The sequence below is a fragment of the Oncorhynchus gorbuscha genome, linkage group LG16 (assembly GCF_021184085.1).
Source record: "Oncorhynchus gorbuscha isolate QuinsamMale2020 ecotype Even-year linkage group LG16, OgorEven_v1.0, whole genome shotgun sequence".
NCBI classification, from domain to species: domain Eukaryota; kingdom Metazoa; phylum Chordata; class Actinopteri; order Salmoniformes; family Salmonidae; genus Oncorhynchus; species Oncorhynchus gorbuscha.
The window spans coordinates 10,738,687-10,762,376 of record NC_060188.1 but is presented as its reverse complement, the minus strand read 5'-3'; the positions used below and the strand labels follow the sequence as shown (position 1 = coordinate 10,762,376).

The 23,690-nt window shown below is 43.6% G+C and overlaps 2 protein-coding genes and 1 pseudogene across 2 annotated transcripts; 2 read left to right on the top strand and 1 right to left on the bottom strand.

Moving 5' to 3' along the window:
- The window catches only part of LOC123998976, an 899,899-nt pseudogene that overhangs the window by 18,926 nt on the left and 857,283 nt on the right, over positions 1-23,690 (top strand).
- Positions 58-7,406, bottom strand: LOC123998942 (very-long-chain enoyl-CoA reductase-like). The gene is made up of 11 exons (XM_046304202.1): positions 6,680-7,406; positions 5,670-5,721; positions 4,798-4,842; positions 4,538-4,641; positions 3,528-3,643; positions 3,149-3,254; positions 2,850-2,922; positions 1,527-1,570; positions 1,069-1,126; positions 673-761; positions 58-266 (listed from the first exon to the last, which is right to left on the bottom strand). Exons 1-11 carry the CDS (start codon positions 6,839-6,841, stop codon positions 93-95), a joined length of 1,023 nt encoding a protein of 340 aa, XP_046160158.1. The 5' UTR covers positions 6,842-7,406; the 3' UTR covers positions 58-92.
- Positions 9,376-14,002, top strand: LOC123998941 (dnaJ homolog subfamily B member 1-like). Its single transcript, XM_046304201.1, has 3 exons — positions 9,376-10,010; positions 10,603-11,231; positions 13,495-14,002. The coding sequence occupies exons 1-3, from the start codon at positions 9,800-9,802 to the stop codon at positions 13,723-13,725; spliced, it is 1,071 nt and encodes a 356-aa protein (XP_046160157.1). The 5' UTR covers positions 9,376-9,799; the 3' UTR covers positions 13,726-14,002.

Genomic DNA, 23,690 nt, shown 5'->3' with positions numbered 1-23,690 from the left:
CTCCTTCCAACCTACCCAGTCAGAAGCACCAGCTGTATACTGCAGTGGGGTTGAAAGGGGTGAAGTTATGTGTGGGACCAGCCCCTCTCTGACTAAAGGATGAAGGGCAGTATAGGGGAGCGCAGGGTGGGGTAGTCACGGAACTCCTTGCGGTAGTTTCGGTGCTTTCCCCTGGCCCACACCGTCATCAGGACAAAGCCCACGATGGTGAAGAAAGCCACCGGCAAGCACTGGGTCATCACTGTGAAGCCCATCCATGACCCCAGCTGCAGAGGACCAGATACACTGTTACACACCTACATATTATACATGTAGGACCACAGGAGGCTGGTGAGAGGAGGACAGATGACAATAATGGCTGCAATGGTATCAAACACAAGGAAACCATGTGTTCATGTGTTTGATACGATCCATTTATTCCGTTCCAGCCATTGCTATGAGCATGTCCTCCCCAATTAAGGTGGCACCAGCCACCTGTGTGCAGTACTCACCAACTCATCACTGTAGTACTGTTACATCGCTTGATACCTATTGGCCAGAAGGTGGCAGCATCACTATATCTCCAAACCCCAGGAGGGGAAGTGAAACACGGGATTTCAAAGTGTTTCCAGTCTAAAACGTGCAAATAGAAATATTTCAATCAACTCACCATTCTTTACTATAAAGCCTCACCTCGTATGTATAGTTGGGACAAGACACCAACGCGAAGATCCAGGTGAATGGATTCTTAGTTGGGTGTGGGATCTTCTTGACCTTCGAACCTGGAATAATATGAGAAAAAGAGGGTAACATGGAAAGGGAAACATGGGGGCTCCTGTAAAGCAGTGCTCGTCAATTAATCAGTCAATCAAATGTATTTATTAAAGCCCTTTTCACATCATCAGTTGTCACAAAGTATACAGAAACCCAGCCTAAAACCCCAAAGAGCAAGCAATGCAGAAGCACAGTGGCCAGGAAAAACTCCCTAGAAAGGAAGGAACCTAGGAACCTTGTGTGCTAACTTTCAAAGTACATATCTAATGGACTGCACTGCATGAATACGATAAGCAAGAGCCTATGGGAGCTCACCTGGACATTTGAGGTTGCGTAGAGTGATGTTGATGGAGAAGTTTCCGACCTGACAGAACTGTGAGGATGAGGAAAACATAAACCCATGACAAAGGGCTCAATCAGCCACAACTCTAACCAAAAACAAAAGAAAACCTGGTGACATTTACTGGTGAAACTTTACATTAAGTTGCTCTTATACTTACCTAATAACAATGTGATAACTTTAGTAACGCCATTAAGATATTACTGTTACTCTGCTGGGAACTACGATCTAAATTGCACTGATGTTAATGACGTTATTATTGTGTAACCTCGTCCCCAGACTGAACGTGTCAGGTGGTGAGACTATTATCTGTGCCTAATGGGCCGACTGTGTAGCCTCAACTCCACTACAAAGAAACAGCTAAATCAATATATTACAACATTAGGTATTAAAATAAATATATTCTTCATTACACTAACTAAAGCATACTTACTAAGAATATAATGAGTGCTGTCTTCACTTGCTGTTGCCCATAGTCTGTAAACACACAAGCAGGTGTGATGTATCATGGGAAAGGACATTGAAAGTCATTAGGGATTATGGAAATATCCATCTGTATTCTGTAACATTCTGGCAACCAGCAGACAGAGTAGAGATGACCATCTGTATTCTGTAACATCCTGGCAACCAGCAGACAGAGTAGAGATGACCATCTGTATTCTGTAACATCCTGGCAACCAGCAGACAGAGTAGAGATGACCATCTGTATTCTGTAACATCCTGGCAACCAGCAGACAGAGTAGAGATGACCATCTGTATTCTGTAACATCCTGGCAACCAGCAGACAGAGTAGAGATGACCATCTGTATTCTGTAACATCCTGGCAACCAACAGACAGAGTAGAGATGACCATCTGTATTCTGTAACATCCTGGCAACCAACAGACAGAGTAGAGATGACCATCTGTATTCTGTAACATCCTGGCAACCAGCAGACAGAGTAGAGATGACCATCTGTATTCTGTAACATCCTGGCAACCAACAGACAGAGTAGAGATGACCATCTGTATTCTGTAACATCCTGGCAACCAGCAGACAGAGTAGAGATGACCATCTGTATTCTGTAACATCCTGGCAACCTTCAGACAGAGTAGAGATGACCATCTGTATTATGTAACATCCTGGCAACCAGCAGACAGAGTAGAGATGACCATCTGTATTCTGTAACATCCTGGCAACCAGCAGACAGAGTAGAGATGACCATCTGTATTCTGTATCATCCTGGCAACCAGCAGACAGAGTAGAGATGACCATCTGTATTCTGTAACATCCTGGCAACCAGCAGACAGAGTAGAGATGACCATCTGTATTCTGTATCATCCTGGCAACCAGCAGACAGAGTAGAGATTACCATCTGTATTCTGTAACATTCTGGCAACCAGCAGACAGAGTAGAGATGACCATCTGTATTCTGTAACATCCTGGCAACCAGCAGACAGAGTAGAGATGACCATCTGTATTCTGTATCATCCTGGCAACCAGCAGACAGAGTAGAGATGACCATCTGTATTCTGTAACATCCTGGCAACCAACAGACAGAGTAGAGATGACCATCTGTATTCTGTAACATCCTGGCAACCAGCAGACAGAGTAGAGATGACCATCTGTATTCTGTATCATCCTGGCAACCAGCAGACAGAGTAGAGATGACCATCTGTATTCTGTAACATCCTGGCAACCAGCAGACAGAGTAGAGATGAGTGTGCATTAGATGGGTTAGATGTGAGTGACATCACCTCAGGGTAGACAGGACTTACAGGGTGGTGTATAGAGGGGATGGTTGATGTAGTAGGCCATCCATGCTGCGAAACACCAGTAATAACTGCAGTTCTGGAAAAGAAGCAGGACCAGTTTTTGTACAAGTCATCAGAATAATAATACATGAATTAGACAATCTGTTTACCCCTGAGAATAAGTTTAGAAACTATGTCACATGAAAGTAAACCATTAAATAAAAGGATAAACAATACTGCTAATATCAGATATCACTGGATCAAACAGGATCACAGATCCTCTTTAGAATCAGATTGGAGATTCCCTTATTCAATCTTCTCACCTTGAAGATGTTTCTCAGTGGCATGGTACCATGGGAGATACGGTGGATGAACAGCGTCTCAAGGATTCTCTTCACATAGTGGAAGGAGTGACACATGCAGGCCAAACTGCAGCGGGAGGGGAAAAGTGATCATAGTATAGATTACGTCTTATTATCATCACATATTTAGCTTTGATTACTACATCATTCACTCACTGGTCTCTATGACAGTCCGAGATGGCTGTCATGCTTCTCTGATGCAGCACACACATTATCTTCACTGTCAACACCATCACCGATCAACCAGACCTAATTATGCCACTGTAATCATCACTTGGAGAGTGAGGTACAGTGACAGAAATAGAATAGACCCTTGAAAATGCAGTAATTTGACACTCACTGTACAACCCAATGCTTGCTGCTGCTAAAGTCATACTTTGGGGCATAGATGAAAGGCAGGCGGAAGTAGAACATCAAGTAGATGAGCAGTGGTCCGTAACACTCTGATAGGAAGACCTGAGACGGGGGGAAGACGTAAAGGTGAGACAAGTAGGTGCTGATTGGATCGGTAGGTGGTACTAGCTTCATATTGCGTTCTGATAGACTGGATGGAAGTTTTATTATATTGCTTTTACCTATCCGATCATTTCAGATCTACAGGAGTGCCAAGGGAGGAGGGCAAGTAGATGATTTGTCATTGAGCATTAGAGAAAACAAGTGAGCATGTAACACAAGCATTCCCCTAGAGATATGGCAGCTTAGCTGACAGTCAGTGTGTGATGAAACAGATCTCTGAATCAACACCTCTGGCATGGGTCCAGGCCCAGCACGGGTGACTGATCGCTACTGTTGATCTCAGCTATGGTGCCAGGCTGCAAGGAGTACATTGGATCCCGCTACCCCCCAACACTGGCATCACCCTATTCCACTGGGGGTTCAGACACAGGTGGATGAGGGGTGAGAGGATTGAGGATATGGAGCGTGGTTACAGCATGTGGTTGGTTGTGGAGAATGGTTGAGGAGGCTGTGGCAATGGAGGGTGAAAAGGAGGTCAGGGGGATAAACACCTGTGGGGGAAATAGGGCCATGAGATTATGTGTCCTAGGACAGAGGATACAGGAGCTAGGAGGTGATAGAAAACCGAACCAGAGGACAGTGAATCTATCTGTCAGTGTGGGTGTATATTTATATGCAAGGCTATAGTTGATTAATTGAGGGAGTGTGGCTGTGTATATTTAAATGCAGTATAGACATGTCAAGATATGCAGTATAATGTGTGTGTGCGCGCGTTTGTGTGTGATTGTGCACATGAGTGCATTCGTGTGTGTGTGCACTTGTGGGTGATTGAGTGTGGGTGGGCATATGTGCGTGCGTGCATTAACACATGTGTGTGTGTTTGCATGTGCTTACAGTGCCCCAGGCGATCTGGGCCCCCAGGTCAAAGAAGTAGAAGCTGGCTGTGGTTCCAACAGGAAGTGTCTGCAAGACGTCCTCATCCTTCAGACCCTTACCCTCTGTGGAGCAAGACCGAGCACAATGCTATAGTCAGCCATGACATTGTGGACCATTTCAGAGAAGATAAGACCTTTATACGGTTTTAGCAATGTCTAGCACTCATTTGAGTCTGTGTAAGTAGTTGAGGCATCATGCATGGGAGGTGTGGGGCTTACTAGGATCCAGGCGTAAGGACTGTCTGGCTGGGTACCACTGGGGATCTGACAAGAAGACAGAAGTTAATTCAGCTTATTATATTATTATATTATAATAGCCTCCATTTCAAGGCTTCCTTCCAGTAGCCGAAATATTAACTAGACTTGGAAAGATGGTATTGCGAGACTAACCTCATAATTATCATGACATATTGTATATGGATCATACATATCTACACTCTTAGAAAAAAGCATTCCAGAAGGGTTCTTCGGTTGTCCTCATAGGAGAAACCTTTTGGGTTTCATCCATGTAGAACCCTCTGTGGAAAGGGTTCTACATGGAACCGAAACGGTTCTACTTGGAACCAAAAGTGTTCTACCTGGAACTAACCGGGATTCTTCAAAGGGTTCTCCTATGGGATAACCGAATAACCTTTTTAGGTTCCAGAAAGCACCTTTTGTCCACTGGCCTTTTGAAGGCCCTCGGAACAATTTTCCTCTCCGCCCCATGACAAAATGAGCATGAAATTAATTATACAATTTCAAAATCTTCTCTCCGCCACATGACAAAATGTGTATAATTTCAGCGAACTTGCTTTAAAACTGCAACATTTCTGTTACGCCCCATGGCAAAATGTGTAGAATTGCAAAAAGGAACTCTAAAACTTCAATATTTTCTCTCCGCTATCAAGAGCAACTGTGGCCCCTCTTGATGAGTTCAGATGTTTTGGGGGCCCCACCCCCATCAAAGTTGCCCATCCCTGGTGTAGAGTGTAGATCACGTTACAAAAGTGTTTTACATTTCATGTTGTTACATCACTGACTGAAAGTTGATCTGGATAAGAGCGTCCACTAAATGACTATATTTTAACTGGACTTTGTCACATACTCACTTGATTTGTGGAACAAAGCCTTAATATCCAAAATAGTAGAAGTTGGCTCAACCTGTTCAGAAAGACAATCAATCATCCATAGGCAAACATACTGCTAGTGTTACTGCCATGGGTCTAATACATGTATCCAAGATAGATTTATTGACTAAAGTTTGATATTTGTTTTTAAGTTGTGAAATTGGTACCATACCACATACTGTACATATGTTATAACACAAACATATTTATTCCCACTGCGAAGACAGCCAAGGCAAATTAAAGAAGCCTACAGTTACAGGAAACTATATCTGTTTTCATAATAAATATCTTGAAGAAATTGTGAGACTATGATGTAGCATTTCAACTGTAATGAATTATCATTGCAACACAAATGTTCACATTCATAAAAGCCACTAAACACATGGTGCTTGCTGTTGGCTTCAAGACACCCACTGGCTTCAGGACACTGAGCTGACACAGAACTCATAACTCGCCCAGAAGATTCCTATAAGATCAGGGGGAATTTTCACCTTCTAACTGCAACACAACCTCTGTAGAATCTGCCATAGTGTCTGTGAACTGTAAATTAGCCGGCTGTACGGTCAAAGGGATGACTCTGTAACTTCTTGAGCTAAAGCAAACAAGTGTCTTCTGACTTCAGACAGTATTATGGCTTTTACTAGGACTGTAATTAGACCTCAACTGATGATTTCAAACTTGTAAATGTAATTTTGCTCAGTGTACAGATTCAAATACAATATTGAACGTGCACAGTGACTAATGAGACACAGTGACACAGCCAGCCGCACGCACGCACGCACGCACGCACGCACGCACGCACGCACGCACGCACGCACGCACGCACGCACGCACGCACGCACGCACGCACGCACGCACGCACACACACACACACACACACACACACACACACACACACACACACACACACACACACACACACACACACACACACACACACACACACACACACACACACACACACACACACACACACACACACACACACTCACTTTGTCCAAGAGTAGTAGCTTCTCCTTTGTCTTTGCATCCACGATTTCTACCTCAAAGTAAACAATCCTTTTGGCCTTTTTGGGTGGTTTAGGTCTTGGTCTTGGGGCTGAACTTTTCTTTTCTTGTCCAGTTGCCTTCGCCTCTAAAGCCAGTGTATCCATGACCCGTTTTGAACTACGACCTCAATGTGCCTCCACACTAAAATGAGGTCCCTCCAATGTTTTGCAAAAACCTAGTTAGTGTTCTCTACTTGTATCAGATTAGAAGCTGTAGTCTAACACGGCTATTTTCTTACTATCTGTACCCTCCAAATAGCCTTCCAGAATGGGAAACGACTATGTCACCGTAAACAGCCTTTTCCTGTGTGAGGGTGTGAGAAAGAGGTAAAGAAAGCAAGAGGGTGGGAGAGAAAGTGAGAAAGAGAGAGAGAGGTTGCCTGTGAGATGTTCATAGAATGAGAGGGGGTTAAACGTCAGTAACCCACCACCTCCTCACCTGAAGAGAGGCCTCCCACTAGTTACCGGACCCCCTCCACACCCGCAAACGTACTGAAGGCGAAACCTGAGACGCTCAAGACATAATCCGTAGCGCGCACATCGCAAGGCTAAATATAAGAAGCCCGAATTGCTCTGCACTGTTCTGCAGTAGCTCAGTAACCTTGGTCAGCCACACACAACCCCACTCAGAAACAGATCCCTCTCTGCTCTCAGAAGAGCCAAGACACATCTCTGCTGAGCTCTGCTCCTCACTCAGTCACACTGTCTCACACTGACCCTCCTATAGGCCTTATCCATGTGGATAGCCAGGCCTCTGCATACCGACACTGACCCCTCCCCCAGGCCACCTGTGCCATTTTTTTTTCTACCACTCTGACCTCGAGAACGAACAAAAAACAAAACAAACACATGTTTATTTTAGAGTGTGTGTATTCTCCCAATACCATGAACAAACATTAAGGCCTAATACTGTCCTATCATTTTCCAATGGAGTGAGAGCTGTCAGCTGTAGTGCTCTCAGAGCTGTGAGGTGCTGGCTGTCAGTTGGGGGGCTTGGAGATGTTGCCCAATATATCCTTCAGACAGGGATCAGGTCCTTCAGATTTGACAAAAAAAAGAAGCATCTCAACACACACAGGCAGCAGATCTGTATTCTATATTTACAATCAGGTTAGGCCACCGAGCAACATACATCAGACAGGAGCACAAAGTGGTACAAGAACACAGTAAGCTTTTCTGATCTGCATGGATTAAGATGTTGTGACATATTAGCTGAGTAGCTCAGCGGTCTAAGGCACTGCATCTCAGTGCTAGAGGCATCACTACAGACCCTGGTTCGATTCTAGGCTGTACCAGAACTGGCCGTGATTGGGAGTCCCATAGGGTTGCGCACAATTGGCCCAGCGTCGTCCGGGTTAGGGTTTGGCCGGGGTAGGCTGTCATTGTAAATAAGAATTTGTTCTTAACTGACTTGCTTAGTTAAATAAAGGTTACATAAAAACATTTAAAAAATATGCTGTAATGTTAACAAGGATTTGTTGATCATGTGCAGAAAATCAGTCTCTGTGTTAGAGTGGACAGGAGTTGGAAAACCTGGACAGGAGTTAGAAAACCTGGGCAGGAGTTGGAAAAGCTGTCCTATCATGTTGCAGCCAGCAAATTCAATTGATTTAAACAAATGGCTCTCTCATAATCTCAATTTAACATCATGTTCAAGTTTGTTTTTTTGGACGTTGTGATATGCAACAGATGTTATGGTACGGTGGGCTCGTATTATTAGCCTGGAATCCAAACTGATACTGGAGCATATCAGGTTATCATGCTATGGGGCTCTCCAGTGAAGCGTGAGAATAATGTTACAGTTTCCGTGATTTAAGAAGCTGCAATGCTGCCCCTCTGTGGTAGTCAGCGTTGTTATCACTTCACTTTGCAAGTTCTCTTCTTTATTTTCCAGAAGCCCTGACATGGAGTCATTTTAAAGCCAATATCTTTCCATATCATGAAATATATGTAGGATATGTAAGATATGTAATTAGGCATTGCAAGAGGAACACTATTATATTATTCTACCGTGTGGCCATTTGATATGAAACATATCAGTAGTCTTGTCACAATATGCATTCATATTATTTTAGCTAATTAAATAATTTATAAAGCTTTGCGACAGATACCCACAATGTGATGAAATTATTATCTACATCAGTGATGGGCAACTTTAATTGGCATAGGGGCCACAAAAAAATATTAACTCATCATGAGGGTCTCTGTACCTACATCGTAACCCACACATGCAGTCAGAATCGGCCCTACCCTTCCACAATTGCAATCAGTGGGTCAGGCGGCGCCCTACTGTTCGATTCATATCGCGTGATTTCTGATGATTGTTCTCGATTATATCGACTGATTGGTTCTGTATGGGGTGACCCTTTTGGGAGCATTAAGCACAATTTGGTTGGGCCGCTAGTTGTCCATCCCTGAACATGCAGTTTATCCCTTCTTATATGTGTAAGCAACTGCTGCCAGGGAGTGGTGGGGCGAAAATCGTAGTTCTTGATTTTGACAAGGTTAGTGATATTCCTTGGGACGTCCTTACCCCAAACCCTAACGCCAAGCATAACCCGTTGTCACGCCTGGTTCTCGACGAGGCTACCCTAACCTGAACTTTAACCATTCATACAGTTCAACGGGGTAGGGACGTCCCAGAGATCTTGAAAGCACAGACCATTTTGAAAGCATGACGTGGAAAGGGGCGGAGATGTCAGTCAATGTGGAAATGCGATAGTCACAGCAGTATCAGCACCAGTACTTCTGGAAGTTTCTTACATGGTGGCTAGCTAGCGACATGGTGAAAAGCGTATTTTGAGTAGCCACGATATCTCGGCTCATAAATTGATTTATTCAGCAGAGAGTGGGATATATTTATCTAACTCTATAGTTTAATAGGTCAAAAAAATCGTGGCGGGTCGGATTTGTAGCTAGCTTGCAGCTGTCAACTGGTTAAGTAGCTAGCCAGCTTCAAACACTAAATTTCAGTGTGGTTGGTTGACGGCCTTTGATATAAGATTAACTGGTGAATTGACGATGTTTTTTTGAATATCAAGCGTTACTTGACAGATACTAGTAATGGGTAAAGACTATTATAAAGTGTTGGGTATACAGAAAGGCGCCTCTGAAGACGAGATAAAGAAGGCGTATCGAAAGCAGGCCCTGCGATATCACCCTGATAAAAACAAGTCCACTGGAGCTGAGGATAAATTCAAAGAGATCGCCGAGGCCTATGATGTCCTCAGCGACGCAAAGAAAAAGGATATATATGACCGATATGGAGAAGAAGGTAAAGCATCAACTTTTGGTTCCACACAGTGTGGTGCACCGTTGTAACCTAAACTGTCTTGGACAATCGACGTTGTCAGGTTTGCCAACTATGTAACGTTGGTAGCTGTATCAGCCGTGGTCGTTGTTTTTGACAACTTCTAGCTAACCTTATTATTTAAATGTTACTGTTTGTGTTTTTCTTTGAGTGTAGCCCTAGAAACTATTGTAGTTATTATTTTGGAAGCAACTGAGCGCCGGAAACAGAGGCACTACAATTATCTCGAACTTGCTGGAACTTTCCTGTTTATTCTGCGTTCAAACTGGTGGGGCTAGTTTGTTCACATCACAACGTTAATTCCTGCGTTCTGTCACGTCCGCTCATGGTTTGTGACACATCGCAGAACACTTTTTCAGAAACACTGCTCCGTCAGTGACCCCTGAAGACACAGGTGGAAATGTAACGTGCTTTAGCATTATTTATTCAGAGGGATGGTATGTCTGGAAGTGTTGAAAGTGTGTTATTTCCAAGTGATTCAAAAGGATTTAAAATAAACATTTTGATGTTCTTGTATTCTATAATAGCCATTTTGATGTTGTGTTCACTCTTACAGGCCTGAAGGGGCACACAGCCGGCGGGGGTGGTGGTCCCAATGGCCCCAACAACTACAACTACACCTTCCATGGAGATCCTCACGCCATGTTTACAGAGTTTTTTGGTGGCCGCAGCCCATTCGACCAGTTCTTTGCACGCAACGGGGACGATGACATGGACACTGATGACCCCTTTGCTGCATTTGGTATGGGAGGGATGGGGGGTATGCCGGGAGGGATGGGGGGTATGCCGGGTGGAATGGGAGGGTTCCACCAACACCAGAGGTCCTTCAAATCCCGACCAGGAGGTCCCCACGGGGGCCGTGAGAAGAAGAAAGATTCTCCGGTGGTACACGAGCTGAAGGTGAGCCTAGAGGAGGTGTTCTCCGGCTGCACCAAGAAGATGAAGATCTCCAGGAAGCGGCTGAACCCGGATGGCTGCAGCATGCGCAGCGAGGACAAGATCCTGACAGTGGACATCAAGCGAGGCTGGAAGGAAGGGACCAAGATCACCTTCCCCAGGGAGGGAGATGAGACACCCACTAACATTCCCGCTGACGTGGTGTTTGTGGTCAAAGACAAACCCCATCCTCTGTTCCGCCGGGATGGCTCCGATATCATCTACCCTGCTAGAGTGTCCCTCAGAGATGTGAGTGCTTGGTCTTTGTGATTTCTTAAACATTGTGTCAGTCATAAATGTAACCGACTAAACTCTTTCACTTGTATTCTCTGTAATCATGGTAATGATATTTCTCTGCTGCTCTCAGACAGGGTTGGGCGAAATGACCTAATATTCATATGTCAATTTGTTTTGTAACTTATGGGTGATTCACAATGTATATTTAAAAAAAAAAATATATTTTTTCTCTAAGCTTTGTTGCACCATTTAAATGTCAGTACACTGCATTTCAAACATTTTAAACAGTCAGGAATAATCTAACAAATTCATGGCTTGTAAAATTATACCTAAGCTAAATGTAAGCCTTCCACAACTCACTAATAATTATATTATAGCAGTTTAACTTGCTTTTTTGCAATAATCACTGATCTGGCTTTTAAGTCTGTCTGTATGAAAATGCCCTTTTTGTTAAAAAAAAAATGTAACCAGAACCATACACATTGCACATCCACTAATAATGAGTAATTATCTAATCTTTATATTTAAAGTCTAGCCATCTTGGATCTATTTGCTTGCTAACAAGTTCGAACAGTTGAACTGTTATGAACACACCCTCCTGTCAATCGCCTACTGTTTGAACAAAATGCTAGCATGTCCACTTTGTGGCCTACCTACATGAATAAGAAGATGCTTATTTCTCAGAATGAGAACAAGTTGCCAATACGGTATGGAAGTACTAGTATTTACTACCTCCTGTTGCAAGTCCCGTACTGTGTTTTTGAATGGGCTTCAAGCTTATATAATCACATTTATGAAAACAAGGTGTGTGTGAGAACAGGCCATGTCTGACTCTCCACAGTCTTATTAAGGTGATTTCTCCCCTTCTCAGCTGTCTGTCACAGCCTCTTGGTTTACACCAATTAGAGTGCACATTTGGACTCTGACCCAACCCATTCCAGGTCAGAGTGGCTATCGTTGTCGGCAGATGAAGATGCAAGTTTGGCTGCCGACTAAGTTGTGTGTTTATTTTAGTAAAATTGTGGGTACAATGCATCCAAGAGAACCACAAGTCCATCCTCTGTAAACTGAAGATTTCTGTGTGTGAATACTATAGTGTGTGGTGGTGAAGATAAAAGTCCTAGACTAAGAAGCATTCGTACTGTTCTTGCAGAACAGCCTGTAGCGAGTCAGAACCAATTATCAGCATTACGTACTAGTGGGTAAGGGCGTTCATAGCCGACCGCTCAGACGGCTCCAGCTAGTTGTTTTTACAATATACACTACCGTTCAAAAGTTTGGGGTCACTTAGAAATTTCTTTGTTTTTGAAAGAAAAGCAAACAATTTGGTGCATTAAAATAACATCAAATTGATGAGAAATATAGTGTAGACATTGTTAATGTTGTAAATGACTATTGTAGCTGGTAACGGCTGATTAAAATTAAAAAAGGAATATCTACATAGATGTACAGAGGCCCATTATCAGCAACCATCACTCCTGTGTTCCAATGGCATGTTAGCTAATCCCAAGTTTATCATTTTAAAAGGCTAATTTATCAGTAGTAAACCCTTTTGCAATTATGTTAGCACAGCTGAAAACTGTTCTGATTAAATAAGCACTAAAACTGTCCTTTAGCCTAGTTGAATATCTAGAGCATCAGCATTTGTGGGTTCTATTACAGGCTCAAAATGGCCAGAAACTTTCTTCTGAAACTCTTTAGTCTATTCTTGCTCTAAGAAATGAAGGCTATTCCATGTGAGAAATTGCCAAGAAATTGAATATCTTGTACAACGCTGTGTGCACTACTCCCTTCACAGAACACCGCAAACTGGCCCTAACCAGAATAGGAGTGGGAGGCCCCGTTGCACAACTGAGCAAGAGGGCAAGTAAATTAGTGTTTAGTTTGAGAAACAGACTCCTCACAAGTCTTTAACTGGCAGCTTCATTAAATAGTACCCACAAAACACCAGTTTCAACATCAACAGTGAAGAGGTGACTCTGGGATGCTGGCTTTCTAGGCAGAGTTGCAAAGAAAAGTACATTTTCAGACTGGCCAATAGAAATTAAAATATTAAGATGCAAAAGAACACACACTGGACAGAGAAACTGCCTAGAAGGGACATAATCGCTCATAAAAACAAAAATATTACGATACAGGCATTTGGAACATCGCACTAAAACATAATGTCAAATTAATTTGATATATCACCCAGCCAAACTCCCAGGCCTTCTACTCTTTAACTAAAAATATAACACACCTAATTGTGACAATCTGTATTTCTCTCTCCCATCAGGCACTGTGTGGATGCACGGTCAGCGCTCCCACTCTGGACGGCAGGACTGTGACTGTGACCTCTAGAGACGTGGTCAAACCTGGGATGAAGAAGCGTATCGTGGGAGAGGGACTACCCCTGTCCAAGTGCCCAGAGAAGAGGGGGGACATGGTGCTTGAGTTTGTAGTGAAATTCCCTGAGAATTTGGGGCAGAGTGCCCGCGATGCACTGACTCAGATTCTTCCTCCTTGAATAACTAAGTGGCTTTTGAAGACACCTAACAAACACGAAGACAGTCGTCTTTCTCCATTACAGTTGTCCTTACCCTAGGCCAAAGAACATAATAGTTGTTTGGGAATTATACTTGTTTATTTTGATTCAACCTTTGATCCAAATTATAATTCAGTTATATATTTAACCACCATGAGATATTGACAGAGTAACATGTTGGTCTCTGTTCTGATGTTAGCTGTTCTGTTTGGTTCATTATTTTTTTCCTGTTTAATATTAAAACATTTAGATTTTATTACCTACATGTCCTATTGACAGTATTCCATTTCCCATTGGAAGGGGAAATAAAGACATTTCTGCGGGGACCCAGTGCTAGACATGGGATAATAATGATTGAGCATAGGGCAGGGGTTGGTCTGGCCCTGTAGAGATGACTGGTCCTGGTTGTTATTAGGTCCGAGGGATAGGTAGAGTTGAAGATGCCTGTGGCAAACAGAGCACTGATGTGGAATTTGTGTGGTATCCAGTTGTTTTGATAGTGCTTCCAGAATATTTGTTGCAGGCAACTTATCAACTATATCTCTCAGGAGCAGTGACACACACCTGAATGTAGATACTTATAAATGCAATGCATACAGTGCCATCTGAAAATATTCAGACCCCTCGACTTTTTCCACATTTTGTTACGTTACAGCCTAATTCTAAAATTGATTAGTTTTTTTTCTTCTTATCAATCTACACAAAATACACCATAATGACAAAGCAAAAACAGGTTTTTAGAAATGTTTTAGAATTTTAAAAAACATCACATTTACATAAGTGTTGTGACCCTTTACTCAGTACTTTGTTCAAGCACATTTGGCAGCAACTACAGCCTTGAGTCTTGGGTATGATGCTACGAGCTTGGCACACCTGTATTTGGGCAGTTTCTCCCATTCTTCTCTGCAGATCCTCTCCGGCTCTATCAGGTTGGATGGGGAGCGTTGCTGCACAGCTATTTTTCAGGTCTCAAGAGATGTTTGATCGGGTTCAAATCCGGGCTCTGGCTGGGCCACTCAAGGACATTCAGAGACTTGTCCCGAAGCCACTCCTACGTTGTCTTGGCTTTGTGCTTAGGGTCGTTGTCCTGTTGGAAGACAACCCCTTCACCCCAGTCTAAGGTCCTGAGCGCTCTGGAGCAGGTTTTCATCAAGGATCTCTGTACTTTGCTCTGTTCATCTGTGCCTCGATCCTGACTAGTCTCTCAGTCCCTGCCGCTGAAAGACATCCCCACAGCATGATGCTGCCACCACCATGCTTCACCAAAGGGATGGTGTTAGGTTTCCTCCAGATGTGACTCTTGGCATTCAGGCCAAATAGTTCAATTTTGGTTTCATCAGACCAGAGAATCTTGTTTTTCATGGACAGTCTTTAGGTGCCTTTTGGCAAACTCCAAGCGGGCTGTCATGTGCCTTTTATTGAGGAGTGGCTTCCGACTGGCCACTCTACCATAAAGGCCTGATTTGGTGGAGTGCTGCAGGGATGGTTGTCTTTCTGGAAGGTTCTCCCATCTCCACTTAGGAACTCTAGAGCTCTGTCAGGGTGACCATCGGGTTCTTGGTCACCTCCCTGACCAAGGCCCTTTTCGCCCCATTTGCTCAGTTTGGCTGGGCGGCCAGCTCTTGGAACAGTCTCGGTGGTTCCACACTTCTTCCATTTAAGAATGATGGAGGGCACTGTGTTCTTGGGGACCCTTTTTGGTAGCCTTCCCCAGATCTGTGCCTTGATGCAATCCTGTCTCAGAGCTCTATGGACAATTTCTTCAACCTCATGGCTTGGTTTTTGCTGTGACATGCACTGCCAACTGTGCAACCTTTTTATAGACAGTTATGTGCCTTTCCAAATCTAATCAATTGAATTTACCACAGGTGGACTCCAAATTGTAGACACATCTCAAGGATAATAAATGGAAACAAGATGCACCTGAGCTCAATTTCGAGTCTCATAAAAGGGTCTGAATACTTATGTAAATAAGGTATTTCTGTTTTCTAGGTAATACTTTTGGTAACATAAAAAATAACTGTTTTTGCATTGTTATTATGGGGTATTGTGTGTAAATTGCTGAGGATTTTTTATTTAATCCATTTTTAGAATAAGACTAACATAACAACATTTGGAAAATGTCCAGGGGTCCGAATATATCTTTGGTGTTACCTCACTGCAAAATAATAGCAGTATGTGAGAGATTCTGAAACTGAATTATGTTGGGGAACTAGAGCAAATAGAATTCAGAAAATCCTTTCAGCTTAAATGGGAGGGGCAAAACTGGGGATTCTTGAGCACAACTTGCAAATCATGTTCAAACTAACCCAGAGAATGAGTTATGAATAAATGTTTTTAGGAATTCACTCCAAGTAACTCCCTACAGATTCCACATACTTGATACACTACATGGCCAAAAGTGAGTGGACAACCCTTCAAATGAGTGGATTTGGCTATTTCAGGCACACTTATTTCTGACAGGTGTATAAACTCAAGCACACAGCTATGCAGTCTCAATAGACAAACATTGGCAGTAGAATGGCCCATACTGAAGAGCTCAGTGACATTCAATGTGACATCGTCATAGGATGCCAACTTTCCAACAAGTCAGTTCGTCAAATTTCTGCCCTGCTAGAGCTGCCCCAGTCAACTGTAAATGCTTTTATTGTAAAGTGGAAACATCTAGGAGCCACAACCGCTCAGCCCCGAAGTGGTAGGCCACACAAGCTCACAGAACAGGGCCACTGAAGCAGGTTTGCACTACTCACTACTGAGTTTCAAACGGCCTCTGGAAGCAAAGTCAGTACAATAACTGTTCATCGAGAGCTTCATGACATGGGTTTCCATGGCCGAGCAGCCGCACACAAGATCACTATGCGCAATGCCAAGCATCAGCTGGAGTGGTGTAAAGATCACCGCCATTGGACTCTGGAGCAGTGGAAACACGTTCTCTGGAGTGATGAAACATGCTTCATCATCTGGCAGTCCGATGGACAATCTGGATTTGGCGAATGCCAAGAGAACACTACCTGGCCGGCTTCATAGTGCCAACTGTAAACTTTGGTGGAGGAGGAATAATGGTCTGGGGCTTTTTTTTCATGGTTCGTGCTAGGCCCCTTAGTTCCATTGAAGGGAAATCTTGACGCTACAGCAGACAATGACATTCTAGGCGATTCTGTGCTTCCTATTCTGTGGCAACAGTTTGGGGAAGGCCCTTTCCTGTTCCAGCATGACAATGCACCTGTGCACAAAGCAAGGTCCATACAGAAATGGTTTGTCAAGATCAGTGTGGAAGAACTTGACTGGCCTGCATAGAGCCCTGTCCTCAACTCTATTGAACACCGTCGGTATGAATTGGCACGCTGACCCAGGTCTAATCGCCCAACACCGTTGGCTGACCTCACTAATGCTCTTGTGAATGCTGCGGGGACTTGCTTCCAATGTTCCAACATCTGGTGTAAAGCCTTCCCAGAAGAGTGGAGGCTGTTATAGCAGCAAAGGGAGGGACCAAGTCTATATTAATGCCCAAGATGTTTATCAAGCAGGTGTTCATATACTTTTGGCCATGCAGTGGAGCTTCTCCAGTTGAATAGATTTTAGTTATTCAAGGGCACGTTATCTATTTTGTGCAAAATGTTACGTCACGCATTCGAGATTGACCTTGTGTGTATGTGTGTGTGTATAGACAAACATGCACCATCTTATTGTGAAATACTATAAGAAGATGGTGTGATGTGTTTTGACCTCTGTAGGACCCCTTACATTTAGCTTGAGGATCACTATTGTTGTAAGTATGATGGACTTGTATGCCCATTTTCCAGTGAAACTTGTAGGTGTGTTTACTCTGCAGTGACACTCTAGAAGCTATTCAAAACAGCAGTGCATTTTAGCAGTTTAAATTCTCTCTTTAACTCTGTTAAAGCTGTGAAACTAATATCTACTGCTACTTCGGAACCTCTATGCAAACCATTTCTGTTAGGATAATCTTCATTCTTTTTATTTTGTCATACCCTGTACTTCTTACACACTGCAGAGCATACAATGACTTGTCTAATATGGCTGCGTTTAGTCGGGCCCCAATTCTGAGATTTTTTTCCCACTAAATTGTATTTTGACCAATAAGATCAGCTCTGAAAAAGATCTGCTGCGAAAAGATTGGATGTGTTTGGTCAAAACACCAAATTAGTGAGAAAAAGATCAGAAGTGGGCTGCCTGTGTGAACGCAGCCTAAAGTATGTAGTGAACTGATTTTTGAAGCAATTGTCTGAGATAAAGCAAGCCTAAGCATCTGTGGTAAATAAGAAAATCATTCCAAAAATGACAGTTGATAAACTGTAAAATAGCCAAGTAGTGAGTCAGTTGTAATTGTTAATGTCTGCATTATTTGAATAATGTTACATTTTCAAGTACTTGAAATACATATTTTAACCTGGGGTGCATTCATTACGCTGATTCTGTTGCACAAAAGTTTTACGCCAAATGGAAAATGTTTTGTAACTTTGTTTTTATTGGACAAATTCAGGTAGGTCCTGCATCGTTTCATGCTGTTTGGTTCTCAAACGCTAAATTGTTTCTGTTGCGAAATGTAGTGAATTTGATTGTCATTGAGGTTGTAATGATCAGTCAACACTTACCCATTTATCATTCCACTCCAAGTGGAGTTCCACTCTTATTTAATTTTAACAGATAAATGTGGTTTAACATGAATGTAGAGATGTGTAATCTCAGTTTAACTTTTTTGCAAAAAAATATTTGCTTTATTTGCAAATGTTTTCCTTTGATGGAAAAGTTTAAATAGTTTTTATAAAATTTGCAGACATTCTGTATTATTATTATTATTATTATTATTATTATTATTAGGCACCCAGAATTGTATTTGACAAATAGGTGTTAGCAATCTGCTTTTAATTTGTATGAAACTGAACATTTTATTTTATTTGTCCTATCCTTTGAACAAATGAGGTATTTTATTGTTGCAAAGACAGGCAAACTTGTAAATATCAAATAAAATTGTACAAAATGATGTAGTTCTGTCTTATTTAGCCCCATGTCAAACTTTTTAAAGTACATTTACATTACATTTAAGTCATTTAGCAGACGCTCTTATCCAGAGCGACTTACAGATTGGTGCATTCACCTTATGACATCCAGTGGAACAGTCACTTTACAATAGTGCATCTAAATCTTAAGGGGGGTGAGAGGGATTACTTATCCTATCCTAGGTATTCCTTAAAGAGGTGGGGTTTCAGGTGTCTCCGGAAGGTGGTGATTGACTCCGCTGTCCTGGCGTCGTGAGGGAGTTTGTTCCACCATTGGGGGGCCAGGGCAGCGAACAGTTTTGACTGGGCTGAGCGGGAGCTGTACTCCCTCAGTGGTAGGGAGGCGAGCAGGCCAGAGGTGGATGAACGCAGTGCCCTTGTTTGGGTGTAGGGCCTGATCAGAGCCTGGAGGTACTGAGGTGCCGTTCCCCTCACAGCTCCGTAGGCAAGCACCATGGTCTTGTAGCGGATGCGAGCTTCAACTGGAAGCCAGTGGAGAGAACGGAGGAGCGGGGTGACGTGAGAGAACTTGGGAAGGTTGAACACCAGACGGGCTGCGGCGTTCTGGATGAGTTGAAGGGGTTTAATGGCACAGGCAGGGAGCCCAGCCAACAGCGAGTTGCAGTAATCCAGACGGGAGATGACAAGTGCCTGGATTAGGACCTGCGCCGCTTCCTGTGTGAGGCAGGGTCGTACTCTGCGGATGTTGTAGAGCATGAACCTACAGGAACGGGCCACCGCCTTGATGTTGGTTGAGAATGACAGGGTGTTGTCCAGGATCACGCCAAGGTTCTTGGAGCTCTGGGAGGAGGACACAATGGAGTTGTCAACCGTGATGGCGAGATCATGGAACGGGCAGTCCTTCCCCGGGAGGAAGAGTAGCTCCGTCTTGCCGAGGTTCAGCTTGAGGTGGTGATCCGTCATCCACACTGATATGTCTGCCAGACATGCAGAGATGCGATTCGCCACCTGGTCATCAGAAGGGGGAAAGGAGAAGATTAATTGTGTGTTGTCTGCATAGCAATGATAAGAGAGACCATGTGAGGTTATGACAGAGCCAAGTGACTTGGTGTATAGCGAGAATAGGAGAGGGCCAAGAACAGAGCCCTGGGGGACACCAGTGGTGAGAGCGCGTGGTGAGGAGACAGATTCTCGCCACGCCACCTGGTAGGAGCGACCTGTCAGGTAGGACGCAATCCAAGCGTGGGCCGCGCCGGAGATGCCCAACTCTGAGAGGGTGGAGAGGAGGATCTGATGGTTCACAGTATCGAAGGCAGCCGATAGATCTAGAAGGATGAGAGCAGAGGAGAGAGAGTTAGCTTTAGCAGTGCGGAGCGCCTCCGTGATACAGAGGAGAGCAGTCTCAGTTGAATGACTAGTCTTGAAACCTGACTGATTTGGATCAAGAAGGTCATCCAGAGAGAGATAGCGGGAGAGCTGGCCAAGGACGGCACGTTCAAGAGTTTTGGAGAGAAAAGAAAGAAGGGATACTGGTCTGTAATTGTTGACATCGGAGGGATCGAGTGTAGGTTTTTTCAGAAGGGGTGCAACTCTCGCTCTCTTGAAGACGGAAGGGACGTAGCCAGCGGTCAGGGATGAGTTGATGAGCGAGGTGAGGTAAGGGAGAAGGTCTCCGGAAATGGTCTGGAGAAGAGAGGAGGGGATAGGGTCAAGCGGGCAGGTTGAGTGGATTTAGTTCTGCTCCACGTGGAGCGCGAACCAGCTACTTTTTGCTTTCCTGCACACTGACTCTGTATCAAATTGTATTGGTCACCCCCTGTATTCAGCCTTGTTATTGTGTTACTTTTTAGTTATTTTTTTACTTTAGTTTATTTGCACTGTTTGTTTAAGGGTTTGTAAGTCCACATTTGTGGTAGTCGGCGCATCGGGGCGGCAGCGTAGCCTGTCAAATCGGAGGGCATGTTGTCCTCTCCTCTGGCAGTCTCTATGGGGGTGCCACAGGGTTCAATTCTCAGGCCGACTCTTTTCTCTGTATATATCAATGATGTTGCTCTTGCTGCGGGCGATTCCCTGATCCACCTCTACGCAGACAACACCTTTTGTATACTTCTGGCCCTTCCTTGGACACTGTGCTATCTAACCTCCAAACGAGCTTCAATGCCATACAACACTCCTTCCGTGGCCTCCAACTGCTCTTAAACGCTAGTAAAACCAAATGCATGGTTTTCAACCGTTCCCTGCCTGCATCCGCACGCCCGACTAGCATCACCACCGTGGATGGTTCTGACCTAGAATATGGGGCGGCAGGGTAGCCTAGTGGTTAGAGCGTTGGACTAGTAACTGAAAGGTTGAAAGTTCAAACCCCCGAGCTGACAAGGTACAAATCTGTCGTTCTGCCCATGAACCGGCAGTTTACCCACTGTTCCATAAGAATTTGTTCTTAACTGACCTGCCTAGTTAAATAAAGGAAAAATAAAAATGTGGACATCTATAAGTACCTAGGTGTCTGGCTAGACTGTAAACACTCCTTCCAGACTCGTATCAAACATCTAGAATCAAATCTAGAGTTGGCTTTTTTTTCAACATGCCGCCAAACTTACCCTAGTAAAACTGACTAGCTGAGAATCCTACCGATCCTCGACTTCGGCGATGTCATCTACAAAATAGCTTTCAATATTCTACTCAGCAAACTGGATGCAGTTTATATGCCATCTGTTTTGTTACTAAAGTACCTTATACCACCCACCACTGCGACCTGTATGCTCTAGTCGGCTGGCCCTCGCTACATATTTGTCGCCAGACCCACTGGCTCCAGGTCATCTAAAAGTCCATGCTAGGTAAAGCTCAGCCTTATCTCAGTTCACTGGTCACGATGGCAACACCCATCCGTAGCACGCGCTCCAGCAGGTGTATCTCACTGATCATCCCTAAAGCCAACACCTCATTTGGCCGCCTTTCGTTCCAGTTCTCTGCTGCCTGTGACTGGAACGAATTGCTAAAATCGCTGAAGTTGGAGACTTATCTCCCTCACCAACTTCAAACATCTGCTATCAGAGCAGCTAACCGATCGCTGCAGCTGTACATAGTCCATCGGTAAATAGCCCACCCAATGTACCTACCTCATCCCCATACTGTTTATATTTATTTAATTTTCTGCTCTTTTGCACACCAGTATCTCTACCTGTACATGACCATCTGATCATTTATCACTCCAGTGTTAATCTGCAAAATTGTAATTATTCGCCTACCTCCTCATGCCTTTTGCACACAATGTATATAGACTTTTTTTCTACTCTGTTATTGACTTGTTAATTGTTTACTCCATGTGTAACTCTGTGTTGTTGTCTGTTCACACTGCTATGCTGTATCTTGGCCAGGTCGCAGTTGTAAATGAGAACTTGTTCTCAACTAGCCTACCTGGTTAAATAAAGGTGAAATTAAAATAGTGGTTAGAGTGTTGGACAAGTAACTGAAAGGTTGCAAGTTGAAATCCCCGAGCTGACAAGGTACAAATCTGTCGTTCTGCCCCTGAACAAGGCAGTTAACCCACTGTTCCTAGGACGTCATTGAAATTAAGAATTTGTTCTTAACTGACTTGCCTAGTTAAATAAAGGTACAATTTAAAAAATGTGACAATGTTTGATTTGATTTGACAACACAGTTATTTTACACATGCAACCATTTTGCCAACTAGGGACTAGCTAACTGGATTGGGATCAAAGCACCATTGTAACAGAGTGCATTTTGCCGACTAGCTAACTGGATTGGGATCAAAGTACCATTGTAACAGAGTGCATTTTGCCGACTAGCTAACTGGATTGGGATCAAAGTACCATTGTAACAGAGTGCATTTTGCCAACTAGGGACTCGCTAACTGGATTGGGATCAAAGCACCATTGTAACAGAGTGCATTTTGCCATCTAGGGACTCGCTAACTGGATTGGGATCAAAGCACCATTGTAACAGAGTGCATTTTGCCATCTAGGGACTCGCTAACTGGATTGGGATCAAAGCACCATTGTAACAGAGTGCATTTTGCCATCTAGGGACTCGCTAAATGGATTGGGATCAAAGCACCATTGTAACAGAGTGCATTTTGCCGACTAGCTAACTGGATTGGGATCAAAGTACCATTGTAACAGAGTGCATTTTGCCAACTAGGGACTAGCTAACTGGATTGGGATCAAAGTACCATTGTAACAGAGTGCATTTTGCCAACTACGGACTCGCTAACTGGATTGGGATCAAAGTACCATTGTAACAGAGTGCATTTTGCCAACTAGGGACTAGCTAACTGGATTGGGATCAAAGCACCATTGTAACAGAGTGCATTTTGCCAACTAGGGACTAGCTAACTGGATTGGGATCAAAGCACCATTGTAACAGAGTGCATTTTGCCAACTAGGGACTAGCTAACTGGATTGGGATCAAAGCACCATTGTAACAGAGTGCATTTTGCCAACTAGGGACTAGCTAACTGGATTGGGATCAAAGCACCATTGTAACAGAGTGCATTTTGCCAACTAGGGACTAGCTAACTGGATTGGGATCAAAGCACCATTGTAACAGAGTGTATTTTGTTATACCTGGAGCAGATTGTCAAACAAGCAATCTTCTGAAAAACACACATCCACATCCAGGGGTTAAATGGAGTGAGAGACATATGGGAACTGAATCTGTTACAAGTTAGAATCAAAAGCTGAGCATTTTTAGTAAAAGCCTGTCTGTCATCTATACTAGATAGATAATAAAATGCATTACAGGCAGTGTAGATTAATTATTCATGCCAGGAGGACTATTGGAATTCCTAGGACAGAGGGTTGAAAAAACCTGCCTTACAGTAGGGGGCATCGAAGAGCTAGAGACGAGGAGAGGAATCCTATAGTGGAGGAGGCCATTATACAGTGCTGAAGTCCCACCCCTGCAGTCGTCAATTGTTACCACAGCCGCAAAGTAATAACCCCG